This window comes from Setaria viridis, chromosome 7, assembly GCF_005286985.2.
Source record: "Setaria viridis chromosome 7, Setaria_viridis_v4.0, whole genome shotgun sequence".
Taxonomy (NCBI): domain Eukaryota; kingdom Viridiplantae; phylum Streptophyta; class Magnoliopsida; order Poales; family Poaceae; genus Setaria; species Setaria viridis.
Genome location: NC_048269.2, coordinates 35,106,954 through 35,128,228, shown reverse-complemented (window position 1 = coordinate 35,128,228; position 21,275 = coordinate 35,106,954). Strand labels below are relative to the sequence as shown.

The 21,275-nt window shown below is 45.8% G+C and overlaps 4 protein-coding genes and 1 long non-coding RNA gene across 10 annotated transcripts; 4 read left to right on the top strand and 1 right to left on the bottom strand.

The window, feature by feature from the left end:
- Positions 1–176: 176 nt before the first annotated feature.
- Positions 177–8,374, bottom strand: LOC117863803 (uncharacterized). Of its 2 annotated transcripts, XR_011898696.1 has the most exons (4): positions 8,238–8,374; positions 1,488–4,508; positions 1,259–1,398; positions 177–1,170 (listed from the first exon to the last, which is right to left on the bottom strand). It is a non-coding gene; the product is annotated as an uncharacterized lncRNA (long non-coding RNA). The 2 variants fall into 2 exon arrangements; XR_004642299.2 differs by having other exon boundaries at positions 177–1,398.
- Positions 2,464–8,008, top strand: LOC117863796 (uncharacterized). Its single transcript, XM_034747645.2, has 11 exons — positions 2,464–2,596; positions 3,623–3,787; positions 3,976–4,157; positions 4,256–5,029; positions 5,194–5,250; positions 5,824–6,181; positions 6,270–6,469; positions 6,793–6,869; positions 7,104–7,205; positions 7,344–7,539; positions 7,664–8,008. The coding sequence occupies exons 2-11, from the start codon at positions 3,628–3,630 to the stop codon at positions 7,751–7,753; spliced, it is 2,196 nt and encodes a 731-aa protein (XP_034603536.1). The 5' UTR covers positions 2,464–2,596; positions 3,623–3,627; the 3' UTR covers positions 7,754–8,008.
- On the top strand, positions 8,261–13,021 carry LOC117863802 (uncharacterized). Of its 4 annotated transcripts, none has more exons than XM_034747655.2 (3): positions 8,261–9,088; positions 10,373–10,447; positions 12,791–13,021. In XM_034747655.2, exons 1-2 carry the CDS (start codon positions 8,261–8,263, stop codon positions 10,418–10,420), a joined length of 876 nt encoding a protein of 291 aa, XP_034603546.2. In that variant the 3' UTR covers positions 10,421–10,447; positions 12,791–13,021. The 4 variants fall into 4 exon arrangements, with proteins under 4 accessions (XP_034603546.2, XP_034603544.2, XP_034603545.2 ...); XM_034747653.2 differs by lacking the exon at positions 12,791–13,021 and adding an exon at positions 11,041–11,316; XM_034747654.2 differs by lacking the exon at positions 12,791–13,021 and adding an exon at positions 10,762–11,316.
- Positions 13,022–13,560: 539 nt separating this feature from the next.
- On the top strand, positions 13,561–17,414 carry LOC117863793 (F-box/LRR-repeat protein 3). 2 transcript variants are annotated; one of them, XM_034747638.2, is made up of 8 exons: positions 13,561–14,259; positions 14,738–14,866; positions 15,104–15,208; positions 15,305–15,698; positions 15,775–15,904; positions 15,983–16,277; positions 16,368–16,619; positions 17,021–17,414. In XM_034747638.2, exons 1-8 carry the CDS (start codon positions 13,591–13,593, stop codon positions 17,078–17,080), a joined length of 2,034 nt encoding a protein of 677 aa, XP_034603529.1. In that variant the 5' UTR covers positions 13,561–13,590; the 3' UTR covers positions 17,081–17,414. The 2 variants fall into 2 exon arrangements, with proteins under 2 accessions (XP_034603529.1, XP_034603528.1); XM_034747637.2 differs by having other exon boundaries at positions 13,563–14,259; positions 15,302–15,698.
- A 154-nt stretch (positions 17,415–17,568) lies between these two features.
- Positions 17,569–21,087, top strand: LOC117863799 (probable protein phosphatase 2C 73). Its single transcript, XM_034747648.2, has 5 exons — positions 17,569–18,334; positions 18,996–19,385; positions 19,617–19,734; positions 19,816–20,039; positions 20,376–21,087. Exons 1-5 carry the CDS (start codon positions 18,194–18,196, stop codon positions 20,811–20,813), a joined length of 1,311 nt encoding a protein of 436 aa, XP_034603539.1. The 5' UTR covers positions 17,569–18,193; the 3' UTR covers positions 20,814–21,087.
- The last annotated feature ends 188 nt before the right edge of the window (positions 21,088–21,275 follow it).

The window sequence follows — 21,275 nt, the reverse complement described above, 5'->3', positions numbered from 1 at the left end:
CATTTTCAGAATGTTGTAAGTTTTTGTCAAATTTCATTCTTTTCGATGATTACTCAGGACACTTAGAGCTCCCAATTGCTAGCAGTCTGGTCGTCTATATTTGATTATTAGGCAAACAACTTTTTGAATGCTACTCCTCCCGTTTTAAATACACGAAGTAATTAGCTTGTCATAAACATCACAACAGGAGTAATATTAACTAATTAAGACGTTCTCATTCACCCCAAAACAACCAATACATGTAGCAAAGGGTTTTCTACCACTTAACTATCCCCTCCTATACAAGTATAGAATACAAGACATACACAGCAAGCGTATCCTCATCTTCGTCCTCCTTCTGTCTGTCGTCTCGGCCGGGGCTGTTCATCGCAGCGATCAGTTCATCTACGATGGTTTCTCTGCTGGTGGTGGTGAAAGCAGAAGCAGCAGCAGCCTGAGCATGGATGGCCAAGCTTCAGTCGTCCACGGCTTCTTGAGGCTAACCAGCGGGCGTCCCACACATCAGTTGGAACTGGACGCAGGCAACTTGTTACTGGATACAGGTGACGCTTTCTACCCATACCCTCTGGGCTCAGCCGCAGAATCATCAGACGGGCTGCTGCCATTCCTTCTCCACAACATTTGTTTTCTCCATCACTGGGCCTCACACTTACAACAGGAATCTGCCTGGTGTCGTGCACTCGTGCTTGCCCAGTATCTTGTTGACCTTAAAAATCCCGATATCATGACAAATGATCTCCTCGCCATCGAGCTTGATGCCGGGCTACTCCTAACGACAACCACATACGGATTGTGGAATGCGCAGGTTACTATACCTCTGACAGCGCATTCCACAGCTTGAGCCTCAACAGTGGACAGCCGATGCAGGTGTGTGCAGTGGGTGGACTATGACAGCAACCAAGCCATGCTCAATGTCACAGTAGCGAATGGCGAACATTACATCCTGGGTTGGAGCTTGAAGCTTAATGGAGGAGAAGCTGCGGCGCTCAGCTACTCCGCCCTGTCTCTCGAGTCGAGACTACCCAACAGCTAGCCGCGCAGCAAGTTCACTCTCGCCCACGCAGGCGCATCAACAAGACGATACTATATGCAGCTCTTGGAATTGTCGCAGCCATGCTGGTGGTTTCTGCTGCTCTGCTCTTTTGATCATTCCTAATCCATGTCCAAGAGCTAAAGAAAAAGATAAGATCATCACTTGTATCCCTATATATCCATTTGTGATGGAAGGTTTTTCTAAAGAATGTTATATATAGCTTACTTCAGCAAACTCTCGTATCAATTTCACCTAGCTGTATCTCTAGCTGCTTTGTACGATACTCATTCTTGATCCATCACAAGCTCGCTCTGAATTTCCACAACTATAGAATTGTCACAATAATGCACCTTATCAGAGGAGACCTGAACAAAGCAAGAAACACCAACATATGTGAGTGCCTGGAGCGAAAACTAGCAAAGAGAATCCTAATCTCTGTATGAGCTAAGTATACCTCTTTCGAAGAAAGGAAGCAGCAATGGCATGTATGAGCTCCCGCCCCGCCAATGGGGGGACGACGGAGAGAAGCCGACAAGGGGAAAGAAGAGTTGGTTGGGTTTCGATAGAAAAAGGCGTCGCCGCCGCCGCCCGCGAGTACGTACCACCCCACCACTATCCTCGTCTGTGACCCACCCGGATCGGACTTCTTCGACGCAGACCACATGGACCTCATCATTCACCTCCGCTCCGCCTCTATCCTCGCCGCCGTCGCCGCTGGTGGCCCCGGCGCCGCAGAGCAAGCCTCCACCTTCGACGATCAAGACCTGTACCAGGGCCCACACCCCGCCAATTTCCGAAAACTCCAAATGCATGCCGACCAACCCAGGTCATCTACTCACCATTTTCCTCCTTCAATTTGCCTGAAGCGGATCGACCCAGTGCCATGCCTGCCTGTCAGTCTTCCATTAACAACAGCCAACATCCAACGCCAGTCTCATCCACGAAGAGTAAGGAGGGAGAAGCCACGGAGCAGGGATGGGTACACTGCTGGCAAAAGGGACCTCCGTAGACGACGCCACAGGTAGGGCACGACATTAGCGATGCCGTCGCCGCCCGTCCGGTAGCACCGGAGCAAGGTTTTCACCCGGAGGCTCCCAAGGTGTAGGAAGGGGAGGAGCACGACGACGCCTTCAGGAAGGTGAACGGTGCCGTCATCTTCAGCACGGTGAGCCGGGCTTGGCTTTCGCCAAGGGCTCCCAATCCCACACGCCACCAGCGCCAGCGCCGATGAACCCGCGGCTCCCGTGTTGTGCCAGGGGGCCGTGCTCCAGGGTGGCCGTGCCCCAGCACCCTGGAGCACTGGCTTCTCCCTCCTTACTCTTAATTGCAGTTTATCGGGTGGGCCAGGCCTTGTTGTTTCTCTCCTGACATGGAGCAGTAAAAGCGGCATCGCTTTTTCTACCCACCCACCCCTCTCTCCCATCACCCTTGCTTGCTTGGAATCCTCATTCCCTTGTTCACCAATCACCACGACAAAGCAAGCGGAGGATTTCAGTGCAGTTGGCGATCGCCCCCTCTTCCTGCTTGGAGCAAGCAACCACAGCAAAGCAGAGCGATTTCAAGGTAGGTACCACTACCCCCAACCGCATTCCCCCCACACCCTTGCTGTTGCTCCACCGACCACAAAACCCCACAATTTGGGTGGGCTGCTCTTCTCTTACTGTAGCGGTATCGATCGATCATGCCCCGCCGGCCTTTGTTACTGATGATTGTTGCTCCCTGTGCGTGCGCTCATCATTCGGGGTGGGATTTCGCTCCTTATACTCTCCGATTATGCAATGCATCATGTATGTACCCGTCAGCCATTTCGCATGCCTCATCTTTGCTCAATTATTATTAGTGCATTATTCATGTACAGCTCATTTGGTTCCTGCAGTAATTTTACCCTGCAGCCCCACAAGAAAAAAAAACTTATCTTGTGGGAGGACTGGGAAATTGTACTGATCCCGTCTAGTACTCAGGCATTGATTCAACTGATTTTGGTACTCCAATCCATCTCCAACAAATGCAACCGTATCTCTTTCTTGACTCCACCTCTGTTTCTTGCTTTATCTCCATGTGCAAGTTTATTACTGCCCCGAGGCCCTGACCATGTAATGTCCATATTTCACATGGTTAAGCTTCAGTCGACATTATTATAACTAAATGGTGCAAAGTTGGCTGAGAGGATGTGATGATCTTGATATGAAAAATCATCTAAGAAAAGGGCTAGCTCACTTTGCTACGCTTTTGTTAAAACACACACACATGCGTTGGTATGCTGATGTACCTAATTCTGTTGCCTTCTTGTTTTGTTGTCAATCAGAAATAAGTCTGCAAATATACTGTGCAGCAAGTGAGAATCTACTTCAACTTTAGTGGACAACAAGCTTAGCCATTGATTTGATAACACCAAACTGTAGTAATTGTAACTCTAGTACTCTACTTTGCTCTGTCCTTTCATCATCTTTAAAAAATTACAGTTTCCGGTAGTTCCCAAATAATATTACCTTTTCTTGCCTCATGCATCAAGCATGCAAACACCGAAGATACAGAGAAGAGTGCACTCTATTTATATGATCCTTTTGTTTCTCATCTTGCTAGCATCAGTTACAATGGTGAAGAGCAAATCCTCGTGGAGCCAGGTTGTGAAAAGCACCAGGCCAACAAACCTGTCCATTTCCGAAAGACACCTCCAAGCACAAGATGTTGGAGCTGTGATATTTGGTTGCACAAACAATACAATTGCAGAGTGTCACTCACGGCAACTTTTCGGTATGCTCTTGATTTCTTCTAATCACGACTCTTTTCTAAGTTATGTATTTACAAAGCTGAGCTACTCCTTTGGCTTTAATGCATCTGTTTTCTTTTCCTGTGAGGGGGAAGATATGCCATGCCTCCCAAAGAATAGCAACTTGTTAGGTAATCCACCCACTTAGTAACCACTTCGTGTTGTCTTTCAGGCTTGCCAAGAGCACATATCTCCTATGTACGAAACATTAAGGAAGGACTACCCCTCTTCCTATTCAATTATGATGATCGCAAATTGTATGGTATCTATGAAGCTGCAGGCAATGGTAAGTTCTGTCCTGAATCAAATGCATGGTCAAATGATGGCCACGGAAAGACAAGCTATCCTGCCCAGGTACAATCCCTTGTTTATGTATCTTTGAATGCCATTTTCTTACTGACTCTCGATGAAATGACCTCTATGTGCATGCCAATGCCCTTTTGTTTGTTTAGGTTGCAATGCGGGTAAGAGTGTGGTGTTTCCCTCTAGCAGAGAATCAGTTCAGAAATGCTATTGTAGCCAACTACTATCAGAACACTCCCAGTGTCCCTGGCCAGAAGCTTCATTATTTCCAGTTTGAATTGGATCATGCTCAAACACGTGTTTTGATGGATATGTTTACTCCATCTCCTCCTCCCAACAATTTCTGGATGCCCCCTGTTGCAGCACCGGCTGATGAGCATGTGAGAGAACTAGTATCATCACCTGTATGGGCACCAAAGCATGAGGGGAAGGTCAAATCAGAAAGGGTTGTGAAGTCATATGCAGATATGGTAAAGAAGAATAAATTTGAGGAAGTTGGGAAAGGAGATGTGGATGCGGAACATGCAAGCTCAGGTGATGAATCTTCTAATGGTTTTGATGATCTGGATTGTGGGGACAAACCACCAGAGAGGGAGGAGTATGAACTATCAGATCAGGCGGTTGAAATGAAACAGCAACAACATTCTGATAAGCAGGGAAAAGTGCTTAGCTTCAACCGGGTGTTAGAAGGGCATGCAGCTTTGCCTGCGCAGCAGTGGAATCCTTATCTGTATGCCAATGCTACTGAGACTGAAGACAAGGATGCATATAGCTGTAAGTATGCCCAAGAGGACAAATGCGCAATTCTGGATGGACACTCTAATTTTCCAGAAACCTTAGATGCTGAAGTTAATCAGCACTCCCTGGGGCATTCTAATTTGCTGGTGCAATTATTAGGCTCTGAATCATGTGCAGAAGCCAAGGTTAGAACTCTGAACTCTGCTGATAGCTGCATCCCATGTTATCATCCTTGTTTTTTTAGAGACAATTATCATCCTTGTTTTGTGTGTTACTTCATTTAGTCTTGCTAACATGCTTAATTCTTCTCCACATTTCCAAATTTCTCACACTAATTTTATTTGTGCAGCTGATAGATGTAGTTAAAGAGTTATCTGGGCGCATAGAGATGATGGAGAAGAAGCAGGTCTCTTCTGATATTCTATAACCTATCGAAATGCCTTACGTTTGTTATACTGAACCATGGAATCTTAATTTTATAAATTGTTATATGCACAATATGGACCAGCAATTGCACTTCATAAGAGATGTCTTGATATTCTTTAGCATGAAAAGGCACTAAAAGTAGGAACCAAGATAATAAAGCAAGTGGCATCACACCTACTTGCTTACTAGAAATCAAAGAAGTAAGGCAGGACCAAATGAAATGATTTTTTTTCCATTATGCTTCTGTTATGGCCTTATGGTGGCCATAGGGCTAGCTCATCTATCCTTCACGTCAAGAGAATTGGAGAGATATTAGATCAGTTAGTTGGTTTGTTAAGATAATTATTACGTAGTTAGGAGCAGGCTCTTGTAAACAAAGGCATGACAGTTATAAATTGGTCTTGCATCTATCTTGTTTTTAACCTGATGATTATACTTTAAATTAAGTTTGTTCATTCTGGTGAGGAATATCATATGTTATTGACTAAAGCATTGAAGTCCAAGAAAATTGATCTTTCTTGGTGGTCGTATCTAAGTTATATTCAAAATGTAGGCTTGGTCCAACAAAGAAGTCCAACACTTACAAGGGGTGAATGAGAGGTTACTGAAAAGAATTGTGGAACTAAAGGGCACAGTGAGGACACTGAATTCAAAAATAGACCCTTTAACCCTGGATGATTCACTTAACCAGTTTGTTGAACAATGTTTGGGCTCAGAAGATGTTATTTATCTAGTTGGTGGTTTTGATGGCTTCTCATTTTTGCCATCACTAGACTCCTTTTCCCCTTCACTGGACATACTAACACCTCTCAAACCAATGGCTGTTGGGAAGTCATATGCCTCTACTGTTGCATTAAATGGCAAGATATTTGTTCTTGGTGGTGGTGATGGTTCTTGCTGGTTTGATACAGGTTAGTTATTGGTTTCTATGTTTAATTCGATCTTGAGCTGTCCGATTGCAATTTCTGTCCTGATTCTGCATTTATCTTTTGCATGAAGTTGACTGTTATGACCGAAGCCGTGATGACTGGATCACGTGCCCATCATTGACTCGTGAGAAGGGGAGCCTTGCTGGGGTTAGTGTTAATGGGAGGATCTATGCATTCGGTGGTGGAGATGGAAGTCGATGTTTCTCTGACGTTGAAATATTTGATCCTACTCATGGAAAGTGGATAAAGAATCAACCTATGCTGGAAAAGGTACCAATATCACCTTCCAGCGTTCATTTGGTCTAAACATAGAAAGTTTTTATTCCTCATACATTAGTACACTACTGAAGCATTTAGTGGAATGTGCATAAATTTGCCTAAGACATAAACAAATAGGGGAGATAATAAACATCTACTCATGGAAAAAGTGTGTAATTCTACAGTGATGCAAAACAAGTCCTGATTCCATTTCAATTTCCTGTACTGTCTTTTTTTTGGAAAAAATATTTGCTTCTTTCACATATATCTTTACACCAACTGCATAATATGATGAATTCTTTGGTTTGAATGACTTTTGTCACTTTGTTTTTCAGCGTTTTGCTCTAGCTGGTGTAGCACTTAATGGTGCGATTTATGCAGTTGGTGGCTTCAACGGTGTTCAGTATCTGAGGTGCTGTCCTTTTCCTGCCTGTACTTAACACCTGATTGGTTCAGTTTTGATCTGGTAGAAACGCAGCTCATGTGTTGGCTTATGGCTTAGTGTAAATACGAATGAAGTGAATCATTTCACAAAATATGCATTAGCCTATTCTCTATTGCTACCATGGTAGCGAAATCATTATCTCTTTCAAGTGAGAAGGATGCAAGAAAACGTTTCTGCTGACTTTGTGATGTGTGTTGCCAGCTCTGCAGAGAGGCTTGATCCTCGGGAGCCTAACTGGAAAATGCTCCCAATGATGAGTGCAGGAAGGGGCTGTCATACACTTGCAGTGCTTAACGAGAAGATGTAAGTTTGTAGCCCTTTCTTTGCAATATGTTAAAACAACGAACTGAAAACGTTTGTTCCCAGCAAATTAAAGGTAGGTGTCATCAGTGTGTATTTTATCTTTTGTTGATGTAATTTGGTCTATGTATTTTCTTCCAGATTCTCAATTGGTGGTTATGATACTGGGGCTAAAGCAATGGTAGCTACCGTCGAGGTGTACGAGCCAAGGATGCCTTCATGGGTGATGGTTGAACCCATGAACTACACCAGAGGATACCATTCTTCAGCTGTGCTTGGTGGGTCGATATTCACATTCGGCGGGGTGAAAGCTGAAGCAGATACAATCTTGGATGTGGTAGGTACCTACACCTGGAGACAAATTTCTTAGCATGTCCATTTGTCTTTTGTTGTTGCATTTGGTTTTTCCTGTACAATTGTGGCGTGACTAACAGTAAAGCCTTTGTTACAATTGTGGTCAGGTGGAGCGGTACAAGGAAGGTTGTGGGTGGGTGACAACTGGTCTGAAGTCAATTGGCAGGAGATGCTACTGCTCCGCCATTGTTCTCTGATGACTGTGCATGTAGAACAATACTGACATGATGGTGAATGAATTGACGTAGCTTCTGACAATCAAGTGAGCAGGAAACTGTTAAAGAAGTCTCTTCCTCCAGCTGATCAAGTGTAAAACGTTGAGTTGTTTTGTGTGGTCTGGATGGATGATTTGAATCTAAGACTCGGACTATCGATTCCATATCTCAACACAATTATATTTGTCAGCAACGAGTGAGGCCATGGTGCTTAAATAACATCTTAGCGTCAGCATATATAGCAAATCTTTTGAATTTTATACATGCATGACAAGTATCTTTGCTAATGAATAAATTAAGGATATGGACACTATTTCTTATAGAGTATATGTAATGTAAGGATATATAATATACAACTTCCAAACATGATTTTTTAGATAATAAAAGAAAAATAACTATTCTGACCTCTAATGTCCAGCCATTAGTATTATACGACAATTTAAAGCGAAACCAAAGGTGAACATACCCTTGATGCAGCCCAGTCCACGGATGGCCCTCGGCGACGGCGCCACCCCGGCCCCGGTGCCAAACCTCTCCATCTCCGGCGCCGCCCTCGCCGCGCTCCTCCACCGCTGCGCCGCCGCCGCCGCCGACTGCGACGGCCTCCTCTTCGGCCGCGCCTCCCACCTCCCCGCGCCGCCGGCCTCCCTCTCCGACTACGACGACCTACCGCCCGCCCCCGCGCTCTCCATCTCCGTCTCAGGCCACTGCTCCCTCTCCCACCCCTCCTCCCTCTCCGATCCCCTCGGCCGCTTCCAGGCCCCCTCCTCGGATCCCTCCTCCGCCGTTGGCTTCTTCTCCTCCCGCCGCCGAACCGCGCTCCGCCCCTCCATGCGCGAGCTCGCCCTCGCCAACTCCCTCTCAAAGACTATAGAAGGCCGCACCACCGCCCATCCCCTCCTCTTCATCCTCGTCTCCCCCTCCGCCTCCCCCAACTTCTCCACCCACTCCTACGACTACCGCGCCTTCCTCCTCCTCGGATCCCGCCTCGTCCCGGCCTCCATCAGCGTCGTCAACGTCGGCCCCGGCTTCAGGGACCAGTACCACGCCTTCTACCCAGAATCTCCAATGCCCTGCCTGCCGATTCCTCAGCCTTCGTCGCCAGAGCCCACAGGTCAACGTCACACTCACACCAATGGTGAGCAGAAGGCGGTGGATGAAATGGTGGACGGGTTTGGGATCGGGAGGCTGCAAGGGGTCCTGGGCTCTGCAGCAGGGCAGGCGGCGGAGATGGATGACATGTATGCTGGGATGCTCAGGAAGTTGGAGAAGCTCGCCAGGGAGGTGGAGGAGAGCAACCTCCGTGTTCTCGAGCAGGTCTGTCTATCAAATCCTGCAGTTTCTCTCTATGTTCTCACCGCTCATTGATTGATTTCCATGCAGAGCTGCAGTAGCGTGTAATTGGGTTATTGTTCAAAATGTCTAGCAGTAGAATTGTGTGCGGTTGCATAGAGTGAGAAGTTGTACTGTAGTAGTTAATGGAAGAAGGGCTCTTGCCTTCTTGCATTGTGGATTTGTAGTCGATGCTGGAAACGTTCACGTGTTGCTTTGGTCTGTGTTTTGAAATAACCGCAACTATTGGATTGGGACTATAATCCATATTTACAGTTGCTTCCATTTAACACAAACCAGTGCTGCCTTCCACTCAGCATTCAAGGTGACCTAAACTATCCAATGGACTCCTTGTTCCAAACCAGTTGCATGCATTGGTACCGAACTATCCGGTAACATGCTAAGGAACTATCCGGTAACAGTCTATTAGGTAACCCTTGCATTTTTCTTTTCTTAGAATCTTGGCAATTTACAAAGTCATCATATCAGATGGGCATCAGGAGCTTGTAATTGCTGTATTATTGATTGTATATGGCAAGAAGCACCAACAACTAACTAAAAAAAGGGAAACGGAAAGGAAACAAGAATCTCAATTCTAGCATGCCCAACACGAATGAACAAAAATGCAGTCGCAAGTCAGTCCAGCTGTGGCATAGAGGTCATCAGATAGGTCTGTACCATCCTAGGGGGACTTCCAATGTTGGAAAACAGGAAGATGGCATATACTGGGCCGCAGTGATAAAAATGTTTGGTGAGATTGTGGTAAAATAACTCTTGTGAGGTTTCAGGCTTGTAGCTTTTCTTCTTCATGACAAGCAAATGCGTTAGATGGTGAATTGGAGGAAGAGAGATGGAGGAAGTGATAATGGCCTTTTTATCTGGTTTCAGACTCTTGTTTGTAGCTATTTGACTAGTTTGTTACATCTGCGGAGCACTGTTTACGTTCGGGACCCTGTGAAAATTAGCCCATAAGCTGGTGCTTCTTAGGTCCTAACTGTCAGGAGTCAAATTACCAAACTACCAGAAGCACTTGCTCCTCTTGCATTGATATTAGAATAACTTTCTCTGAAAAGGTTAATCCTATGTTGCATCAAAAAAAATCCATGCCCTTATCTTCTGATCAGATTTCTATTTACGGCCCCTTCCTCTGTTATGCCTGAGTGAATAATGGACATCTGCTCATCAGTTATTGATGTATGTTCTTTCACTCTATTCTTGAATTGCTTTCCGAATTCGATTTCCTTATCTTTTATTCATATTATTTTGTAGGAGAACCGGAACCTGCTGCTGAGGTATAGATACGCAGGAATGCAATAGGACCAAAGTGTTTTTGGTCTTATCAAGGTATGTATACCATGTTGAGGGATTCTGCCAAACTTATTTTTAGTATGTCATTCAGATTTGTAATGAGTTGAAATGGCTCATTAGTAGCTCCAAGTCGCACTCCAATTTTGGTAATGTGCCACGTATGGTCTTGTGACTGACTGCTTTTGGTATAATAATTAAAAAAAAACTCTGAAGATATCCATACCATATTATTTTTATGGGAAATTGGAGGAGCACTGCCCTTCATATTAGTACCTTGGATAGGAATCACATAGAAACATAGGCTAGTAGCATAGGCTGTCACAAAGTGACATTAATCTACAAATTGCTAGGACTGATTTATGCTACCGAGGAACAAGAAGCTAAGAAACATGAAGCATCAGCTATGCTCTCTGAAAAAGCTTCTCTGTCTCTGCCCACGAAGCTCCCATAGTTCAGTTGTGTGATATAGTTTTACTTTTGTGGTGTTAATCCTCATGCAGTTGTAATTGTTCCTGTATTCATCACTGCTACATGGTGTTTGAGCTATAACTTGTTTGCATCTTGTTGTCATTATGATCACCATCATGTGCTGAATTGCTGATGGCTGTTTCCAACTGGTTTCATCTAAGGTGTATGATGTGAGTCGAAGTTGGGACTTGATAGTGTGCATTGGACTTTTGGCATGTATGGGTAGGGACTGGGGAGGGGGAGAGCATGTGTTTGTGTGTGGAAGAAGGTGCCTGGGGATGTGTTTTGCGTACGGTGGTGTGATGGATGTGAGGAGGTTGGTCAAGTTTGTTTGATGCATGAACGATCAGCATCATATATCGGTGGTGTAATGTAAATGCAATCCTTGTTGGAGTGGAACAGTCGTTGTTTGTTGGAAAGGAGAAGAGATTTCGTTACTCGCTCCATGTTATGCTGTCATGTAGTTGGTTGTTTTTTTTCCCCCTTCATTTGATTACCTGTCAGACAGAAGCTAGTAGAGCACAGTAGAGAGTTGAATTATCCGGAATGATAAGATGCTGATTGGATGTCTGATCTGGGAGGCGAGGAGGCTATGAATGCATAACGAACCAACTTTATAAAGGGAAGGCTATGAATGTATAACGAACTCTGTCTGAAAAGGACTGGTGAAAATGGAGGGATACCTGGGACAGCCGGTGTTTGGTTCAAGGGACGGTACGGTGAAAGTGTTTGGTTGGGGACATGCCGTGCCGTCCTCTTCAGGTACGGCACACCAACGCAAAGTTAACTACTGCTTCTGGGGGGAAAGAAAGAAAGAGTGAATGAAAGAAGCCTCACTTTTTTAAAAATGAAATCCGGTCTCATCGTCACAACCATATTCGGTCCGCTCCTCTTTGAATATGACGTATATTTTGATGCCAGCCATTGACAATGTTATGCTCCTCTCTGACCATTGTACTTGTACGGCCGCCTCTTGTATGTAGAGTGGATCGGATGGCGATGGCGAGTATTCTTTGTTCTTTCTTTCCATGAAACTTGAGGCTTTCATTAGCAACTCCAACTTGGTTTTTTTTTTCTAATACCTGCAAACCACCTAAAGCTGATGTTTTTTACAAGAAAATCATGTTGCACTCAGAAGCAGAATTTTATTTAATACTACCTCCGTTCCAAATTATAGGTCATTTTGACTTTTCTAGATACATAGTTTTTGCTATGTATCTAGACATAATGTATATCTATATGCAGAGCAAAAATTACGAACCTAGAAATAACAAAACGACCTAAAATTTGGAACGGAGGGAGTATTTTTGAGAGGGAGGGAGACAAAGGCAGGTGATAGCCAGACAGGCTAGCTGTTAAAAGAGCATTGGCAGATGGTGGCACCAGATAAAGCCTTCCCAGGAAGAAACGCTGTGACAGTCTCGAGTTCTTATCAGGGTGAGGTGTCTACTGGATCAGAGCCGGCCGGCCGTTTGTCCTTTTAAGGTACGGCACACCACATACCAACCACACCACCAACAAACGTGTTTCTTTTAGGTACTGCAACTGATAATTGGATTTTACCAAAATTGGACACTGCTATTATGCAAAATTCGTACAAAAAGGTTTCTGCGCTGCAATAAACGAAATTGCCTACGTTGTATGTTTATTTTGGAGAACTCTTTTATATCAAAAAAAAGGTGAGGAAACTAGTATATAAACTTCTTTTCATTTTCCAAATCGCTTGCAGTATCTTTTTTTTTTGGGGGGGGGGGACCTCATTACTTATTTGTATTTTCTTCTCCTCGTATCATACGATATATATCCCCGTATCGCAATCTAATACTAGTCATCACTTAGTTTTAAGTTGGGTTCTTCATGGACAGAGTTTAGGTATCCGCATGACAAGAATTTTCTTTTTGATTTTTGTAGATGCTTCAACGCAGTGAACGGCTGTCGAGTACCTCTGAAGTCCTTTCGGAAGTGGAACCATCTCTAGTTAGGTCTTGTATTGACATATACCTAACATTCTTTTGCTCTATCCACATCTTAATTAAGATATTGTCCCAGTCCTGCTGGTAGAGGAAAAAGCATATGATATTATTATTATTATTATTATTATTATTATTATTATTATTATATAAAATATTACTTGGGGGAGCCTTCTTTGAGACCTATCATTTCCTATATACTTAGTTTAAGGCAATTAATAACTAAATCCTGATTAATAAGTAATCGTCAATTGAATTGCAGTGCATGGTATGCTGTAATTTTTGTGTATAATAAGTACCTGCCACATACGTACATGGAGATGAGAAAAAGAAATGAGGTTGGGATCCGCGCTGGCGTTTCGTACAGGGTGTACGATGCGGTCCTCGTTTCGTCCTCCCCCGCATCCTCCCCTCCCCGCTTGCCACACTCTTTTCCCCTTCCACTTCTACCCCCGGGAGGTACGCCCTCCGTACCGTACCTTCCGTCCAATCAGATTCTCCTATTCCCGTACTACCCCCGCTCGCTCACTGCCGACCAACCCACGGGAGCAGCGTAGGGGCAAACATGGCAAACAGACGCGCAGCTCGCCGCGCCCAGAGCAACACGTTCCAGGGGCACTCTCGTCATCTCCCCTTGGTTCGTTAGTTACTCAGTTCTTGTTGCCATCATTCCTCTGCTGCCTGCTCCCTCCCTCCCCATTCCTCTCCCTCCTCAGCTGCAGCTACCAAGATCGACCCCCCATGGCCGCCGCCGCAGCCCACCGGCACACCAAGCGCCGCCGCCTCTCCCCAGCCCCGGCCCCCATCGACGCCCTCGCCGACGAGCTCCTCTTCCTCATCCTCGACCGCGTCGCCGCCGCCGACCCGCGCGCGCTCAAGTCCTTCGCGCTCGCCTCCCGCGCCTGCCACGCCGCCGAGTCCCGCCACCGCCGCCTCCTACGCCCGCTCCGAGCCGACCTCCTCCCCGCCGCGCTCGCCCGATACCCGTCCGCATCCCGCCTCGACTTCTCCCTCTGCGCGCGCGTCCCCGACGCCGCCCTCGCCGCCGTATCCTCCTCATCCGGATCCTCCCTCCACGCCGTCGACCTATCCCGCTCCTGGGGCTTCGGCGCCGCGGGCCTCGCCGCGCTCGCCGGGCCGTGCCCGGACCTCGCCGACCTCGACCTCTCCAATGGGGTCGATCTTGGGGACACGGCAGCCGCGGAGGTGGCGCGGATGAGGAGGCTCCGCAGGCTGTCCCTCTCGCGCTGCAAGGCTCTCACCGACATGGGGCTCGGCTGCGTCGCCGTCGGCTGCACGGACCTCAGGGACCTCTCCCTCAAGTGGTGCCTGGGGGTCACGGATTTGGGGCTCACCCTCCTCGCCCTCAAGTGCAAGAACCTCATCACCCTGGATCTCTCCTACACCATGGTGAGCGCCGCAGGTTTCTTCATTTCTGCTTGGATCAAGGCGCCGGAAAACTCTGTCTTTGTGCCCCTCCCCCTCCCCCCCCATACAGTAATTTCCTTGATTTCAATTTCAAGGCATGAGATCTTCCCCTTGAATTATCATATACTAAGCAAAAGTACTTTGTTTTTTTTTCGTTGCTAAATCTACTGGCTTCGGCTGCTTCCTTTGCTCAATATACTGGCTTCAGTTTGTGTTAGCGAACTGGACCACTGGTTGCTGTGTATAATATTCTTGATCTGCAAGTGCTCTTATCTATACATAGCAAATTAGCAATTGATCTTTGCAACAAAGTATCAGAAGCTTTGGTACCCAACTCTGGTTTCCTTTCTCGTCCGTGCATTTTGTGTGGCCATTGATTCAGTTTCTTTTGCAGTTCTCTGAGTACTGAACGCACCTATCATACTGTGCTCAACTAATGCAAACGTTTCTTGTGTTGCAGATCACAAAACAGAGCTTTCTTGCCATCATGAAGCTACCCAACCTCCAGGTGTTGACACTGGTGGGGTGTATTGGAATTGATGATGATGCCCTTGCTAGCCTTGAGAAAGAATGCAGTAAATCACTGCAGGTGAGGCGATCATTGTAATTTGCCATTTTTGTTGACCTGTCAGTACCAATGCATCACCTCACTCAATACTCTTGAGTAGTATTTTCTGCTTGAACAACTGCTTGAGCTTACGGAGTACACTGTTAGGTTCTGAACTCTGTTGATGCCTGATCTGAACTAGTTATGTTGTACTAAAACATGTGTTTTATAGTAGCACAAAAGTCTGCTTACTGATCTTCCATGTTTGTACCACTGCAGGTGCTTGATATGTCTCATTGTCAGAACATCACTGATGTGGGAGTTTCATCCATAGTGAAGTCGATACCGAATCTATTGGAACTGGATCTTTCATACTGCTGCCCTGTAAGCAGCTAATCATCTAGTCGTGTTGTTGTATCACCTGGACATAACTTGAGATCTCGCATCTTAATTTACATCCTTCTTGACTTCTTGTAGCAGGTTACTCCTTCTATGGTGAGAAGCCTCCAAAAGATTTCTAAACTGCGAAGCCTGAAGCTGGAAGGCTGCAAATTCATGGCTGATGGACTAAAAGCCATTGGAAGCTCTTGTGTTTCTATTAGGGAGTTAAGTCTTAGCAAGTGCTCTGGAGTGACAGATACGGAACTCTCTTTTGCTGTGTCAAAACTAAAGAATCTGCAGAAGCTGGACATCACTTGTTGTCGCAATATCACTGATGTTTCAGTAGCTGCCATCACTGGTTCGTGCACTTCCCTCATCTCTCTGAGGATGGAGTCTTGTAGTCATGTTTCAAGTGGAGCACTCCAACTAATTGGGAAGCACTGTTCTCATTTGGAAGAGCTGGACCTTACTGACAGTGATTTGGATGATGAAGGTACTTATTGAACTGAATGTTGAAATAATTTTTTGACAAATCGACATAAAGTTGACTATGAATATTTTTTGTGCAGGGCTGAAAGCTCTCGCTGGATGCAGCAACCTTTCGAGCCTAAAAATTGGCATTTGCTTGAGGATAAGTGATGAAGGTCTGGCCCACATTGGAAAGTCTTGCCCAAAACTCCAAGATATTGATTTGTACAGGTCATTACTAGACATGCCTTGTGGTTCTCTTTCTTTGGTTCTTTTTGTGGCTAAACTGACTTATAGTTTCTGTTTCAGGTGTGGAGGCATTGGTGATGAAGGGGTTATTCAGATTGCTCAAGGCTGTCCAATGCTAGAATCCATCAATCTATCCTACTGCACAGAAATAACAGACCGTTCACTGATGTCCCTCTCAAAATGCACAAAGCTAAATACACTGGAGATCCGTGGCTGTTCCAGGGTTTCATCCTCAGGGCTCTCGGAAATAGCAATGGGGTGCAGGCTGCTTTCCAAGCTTGATATCAAGAAATGCTTTGAGATTAATGATGTGGGCATGCTTCACCTTTCACAGTTTTCTCATAGCCTCCGTCAGGTATCACATCTTTTCTCCTGTAGCTGAAATCTATTAGTACCATGTATGTTTTACTTTCATTCTGCTGATAGCATGTATGTCTCATCACAGATAAACTTGTCATACTGTTCGATCACCGACATTGGACTGCTTTCACTTTCTAGCATATGTGGCTTGCAGAACATGACCATTGTACATTTAGCTGGTATTACGCCTAATGGCTTGATAGCTGCTCTCATGGTCTGTGGTGGTTTGACAAAAGTGAAGCTTCATAAAGCATTCAAATCCATGATGCCTCCTCATATGCTAAAAAATGTTGAGGCACGTGGCTGTATTTTCCAGTGGATCAACAAACCATTCAAGGTATTGTTCATTTCTTTCAGCTTGCCTGTTTTGCCTCTGCATTATGTTGAATCCTTGTGTCCATCAAACTGGCTTTCCTGCTTTGTATCTGGAGATCCCATTGGTCTTGCAACTTTGCAAGACTGTGTATTAACTTGAGAAAAAACTCTAAAAATGATACGCAGCTCTCCTGTGTATTCTTACTTGAGAAAAAACTAAAAATCTATGAAATCCGCGGTGTCAAGGAGGCTTTGTCCCCCTTTATTGTGGTGCCCTTGCTTTGTTTATAAATGGTATTGAAAAACAAATAAACATAGGACAACCCTCCTCTTATAATCTTTTGTGTTGAATGGATTTGTGTTTAGTAAAATTACAAACCTGTGAACACCAAAGTGGCTAATAATAGATGTGGTCCTGTGCAGGTTGAGGTGGAACCTTGTGATGTATGGAAGCAACAGTCCCAAGATGTGCTTGTACGATGAGAAGGCCTGGAAGTGTAGTGTTTGTGGGAAGGAAGGGCATGCATCATGGCGATGGAGGGGTTCTTGAGTGGCATTCAGAAGTCAGGCCAAAGGATGAAGGAGCTCAAAATTTTGTAGTGTAATAGTCAAGAGTACTGTGTCAATACTTAATAGTTTGAGCAGAAGTATGCTCAGTTGTATGGTAATATAGATGACTAGATCCATCCCAGCTTTTTTCTGGTCAAGTGGTGAAACCAGGGAGTAGGTTACAGTTTTGACAAACAAAAGCATGGATTTCTCTTGCTGTATATGTAGCAGCATATAGATGAATGGAATGGAAGATACTGTTATTGAAGAGATGATTGAGATTTTGGGTGATACAGGCTTGTGCCGGTTGTGTGATGATGTGGCCATGGCTGGTGCATGATTTTTGGATTGCTGGAATGAAGTGGCTTTACGTGTGGTTGGAATCCAGGATGAAACTGGAGGCACTCAAAGCGGACTTAACTGAAGGCGGAGTGGCACGGACAGGTAGGAGGCGAGAGCAACGGGCGACGGCATCTCCCTCGATCTGCAAGAGCAAGACTCCAAGGTAGGTAGGTAGGCGGCCATGGCCATGGGCTATGGCCTATGGGTAGCCTAGCATTGAACGAAGAAGATGAAGCGGTGCCAACTGCGAATGCGGCATGGGGTACAGGCATCACGTGGCAGGAGGCAGTTGCCAACCATGCCTCCGATCTGTTGCCGTCGTCGATGCCTTGGACACAGGACTGCCGGCAGGGCAGGGCAACTGCCTTTGGGGGGCTCCCGTGCTCAAGCTTCAACATCGTACGTACGAGCCACCGGCAAACGGCAGCAGCTGCTGCCCTGCATCGTCTCCTTGCCCAAGATGGATGCTCCTGTGTATCATGGACTCATGCTAGTATGCCCGTTCCGTTGCCCGTGCACCATTCCATTCCGTGACTGCTCCCTACCGGTCCTCATTAATGCCGGCGGTGTGGGCCCCCACCCACATCCATCCACGAACCAACCAAAGGAGATGCATCCATCCACGAACCAACAAGGCTGCCTCCTGCTTGTGCCTGCAGTTGCAGAGGAGGGAGAGGAGAGGACGGAGCTCACGCGCGACCAACAATGGGGATCTGCTGCAGCAAGGCCAAGGCGGACCTCGACGACGACGTGTTCCACCACCACCTCTGGACCGCCGCCGCCGCCTCCATGCACACCAAGCAAGGCTGGAAGGGTGCCAACCAGGACGCCATGGCCGTCTGCCAGGTACTCACAGAGATATATCCTTGGCCTTCTTGCAAGTATCGTCTCCTTCTGGCATCCCAACAAGCTGCGATATGATGTCTACTTGTTCAATCTGTCTACCCACTGCACAATGCATCCACAACTTTGTTTAATTTTAACAACAATGCACCGGATCCATCTCTACTTGCACCAACTCAAACTCATTTTTTTTTTCGTTTTTGGGAAAAATTACCCCAAGCTCCGCTTCAGGTTGTTGTTGCAAGCTTCTCTACCCACTACAAGCTGCATTTTAAAACTTAATTTGAGTAAAGAAACTGAATTCTTACAGCTAGCCTAGTGAAATACTCTAGGGGTGGGGGGAATTTTCAAGAAACTGGAATTTACCTCAAGTTATGTACTTTGCCATATTTCAATTTTCTCAAAGTTTGTATTGGACATGAACCTCATCACTACATCGGCAATATGAAATTATGAGGGCACTCCTATTAGCAACTCTTCTTTCTTCTTAAACGAAAGGCAGTGCTCCTGCCAATGTTTCGAGAAAAAAAAATTGTGAGGGCACATCCGTATCTTGTACTACATTATAGCATCACCAATGCAAGTACATTAGCTTTCCTCTTTTATGTGCGCAATAATAATTCGATTAAATCATGATGTGTCGCAATTGTTTCAAGATGCTTAGGACTTTGCTGGCCACAAAGGCCACATCTTCTGCGGGGTATTTGATGGGCATGGCCCTCTTGGCCGAGAAGTTGCTCGCCATGTCCGTGACACCCTTCCCATGAAACTATCCTCTGCTTTGAAGCCCAAAACTGAAGAACAAGAAGATCCCTCAACCGATACTTTGAAGCTCGGAACTGAACAAGACCCTTCAAGCAATACAGATTTGGATTCCTCTGACAAGTCAGACTCCACCACATCCAGTGATGATACAAGCGATGAGAAGCACCTGTTGTCTAGTTGGAAAAACATATTTGTCAAGACATTTGAGCAGGTGGATGAGGAGCTCAAGCAACATTCAGGAATTGACTGCATTTGTAGTGGCACAACAGCAGTCACTGTTGTTAGGCAGGTACTAGTTCTACTAGAATTACAAGCTTGCAACTTATTCTACTGGCAATGATAAAATTCAGAAAAATGCATATACTGTATCCTCTCCTTTTTTTCCCAGTGGACCAGTACTACTTTTGGTACACAGTAAAACTTAGATTCTGAAAGATCAGGAACTCAACTAGCTGAATTGGAACGAAAGTGTAAATCTTACTTATTGTGTTCCTTAGTTATATATCCTTCTTATGCATAGGGTGATCACTTGTTCATCGCCAATTTGGGTGACTCACGAGCTGTTCTTTGCACCCGGGACAGCAAGGACCGGCTGATCCCAGTCCAACTGACCACTGACTTGAAGCCAGATCTTCCAAGTAAGCCAGCATCTTAACTTTCTTGAAATGTATGTGTACATTTTCTTGATTGCACTTTACATTGTTGCGCACTCGCGATAGGTGAACTCGCAAGGATTCTGAACTGCAAGGGACGAGTTTTCGCCATGGATGACGAACCGGACGTGCCTAGGATGTGGTTGCCGGACCAGGATGCTCCAGGTCTCGCCATGGCAAGGGCCTTCGGGGACTTCTGCCTGAAGAGCCATGGCCTTATCTGCACACCTGAAGTCTACTACAGGAAGTTATCTGAAAAGGACGAGTTCTTGGTGCTTGCAACTGATGGGGTAATAAAAACGGAAACTCGTTTGATTGATTGGGAGTTTCAGATTTCTATCACTTTCAATTTTAAGGAGACAGGTTTGCAGTTCTATTCCAAATGATCTGAGTACTAAAACAGCATAAATCCCTTTTATGATTAGATTGACAACAGAAACTGTTAACTGAAAGTGACATATCTCTGTCACCTATTTATTAATATTCCATGATAGTTTTAGCTGATAGTGATTTTCCGATTTGATTGGACAACAGAAAAAAAAAAGTTTAGACAATATGGCTTTCCTATGCTAGCATGCATGAGAACCAAAAGTTAAAATTTTCCTTGGCAAAACCTGTTGTTGCAGATTTGGGACGTGCTGTCGAACAAGGAGGTGGTGAAGATCGTCTCATCGGTCACCGACCCATCCAAGGCGGCGAGACAGCTGATCGACCGTGCGGTCCGAGCGTGGCGGTGCAAGTACCCGACGTCCATGGTGGACGACTGCGCCGTCGTGTGCCTCTTCTTGAACCGGCCGGCATCTCCTGACGAGGAGAGCTTCACAGGCACAGGAGACGTGAAGCCGCCTCGTGAACAGGCGGGCGTGTCGTTCACGGGGAGCTTCCGCAGGGTTGTGAGCAGCAGAAGCGGCGGCGAGGCGTCGGAGGAAGGGACGACGGTGTGGAGAGCCCTGGAGGGGGTGGCGCGGGCCAACTCGGTGATGAGGCTGCCGCGGATCGGGCGCGTGCTGAGCTGGCGGAGGCGGTCGAATTCGCTGGATGAAGACGAAGACGACAGGGATTGATGGTGATTGAATGAATCGGGACAAGTCGTTTTCATGGTGGATACGCGCGAACTCCGTCGTGCATGGCTGCAAGCAAGTTCTTAATGGCCAGCAAGGCAGAAATTGTTTTAGGATTGGATTGACATAATGCATCTAACTCATTCAGCTCGGTTGTGAAATCATCATGTGTTACCAGTGCAGGCATGATTGGCAGTTTCCAGTTTGTAATGGCTGTAACTTGAACCTATTCCTGAGATGCAGCGTATATGAACATGATCGACCTTCTAAATTTAAATTTGAAACAGAGTTGTACTTACAAGGCTGAAATCATTGTGATGGCAAAAGTAACGGGATGTTCGTTTGTAACAAAGATGGAACATGCCTGTATTCCTATCCAACCCTGGTCTTTTCAGCAGGCGACACTAGATGCACAAAACATTTCTTCTGTTGCCGGGAATGGTCCTGTCGAGACCCTGGACAAGA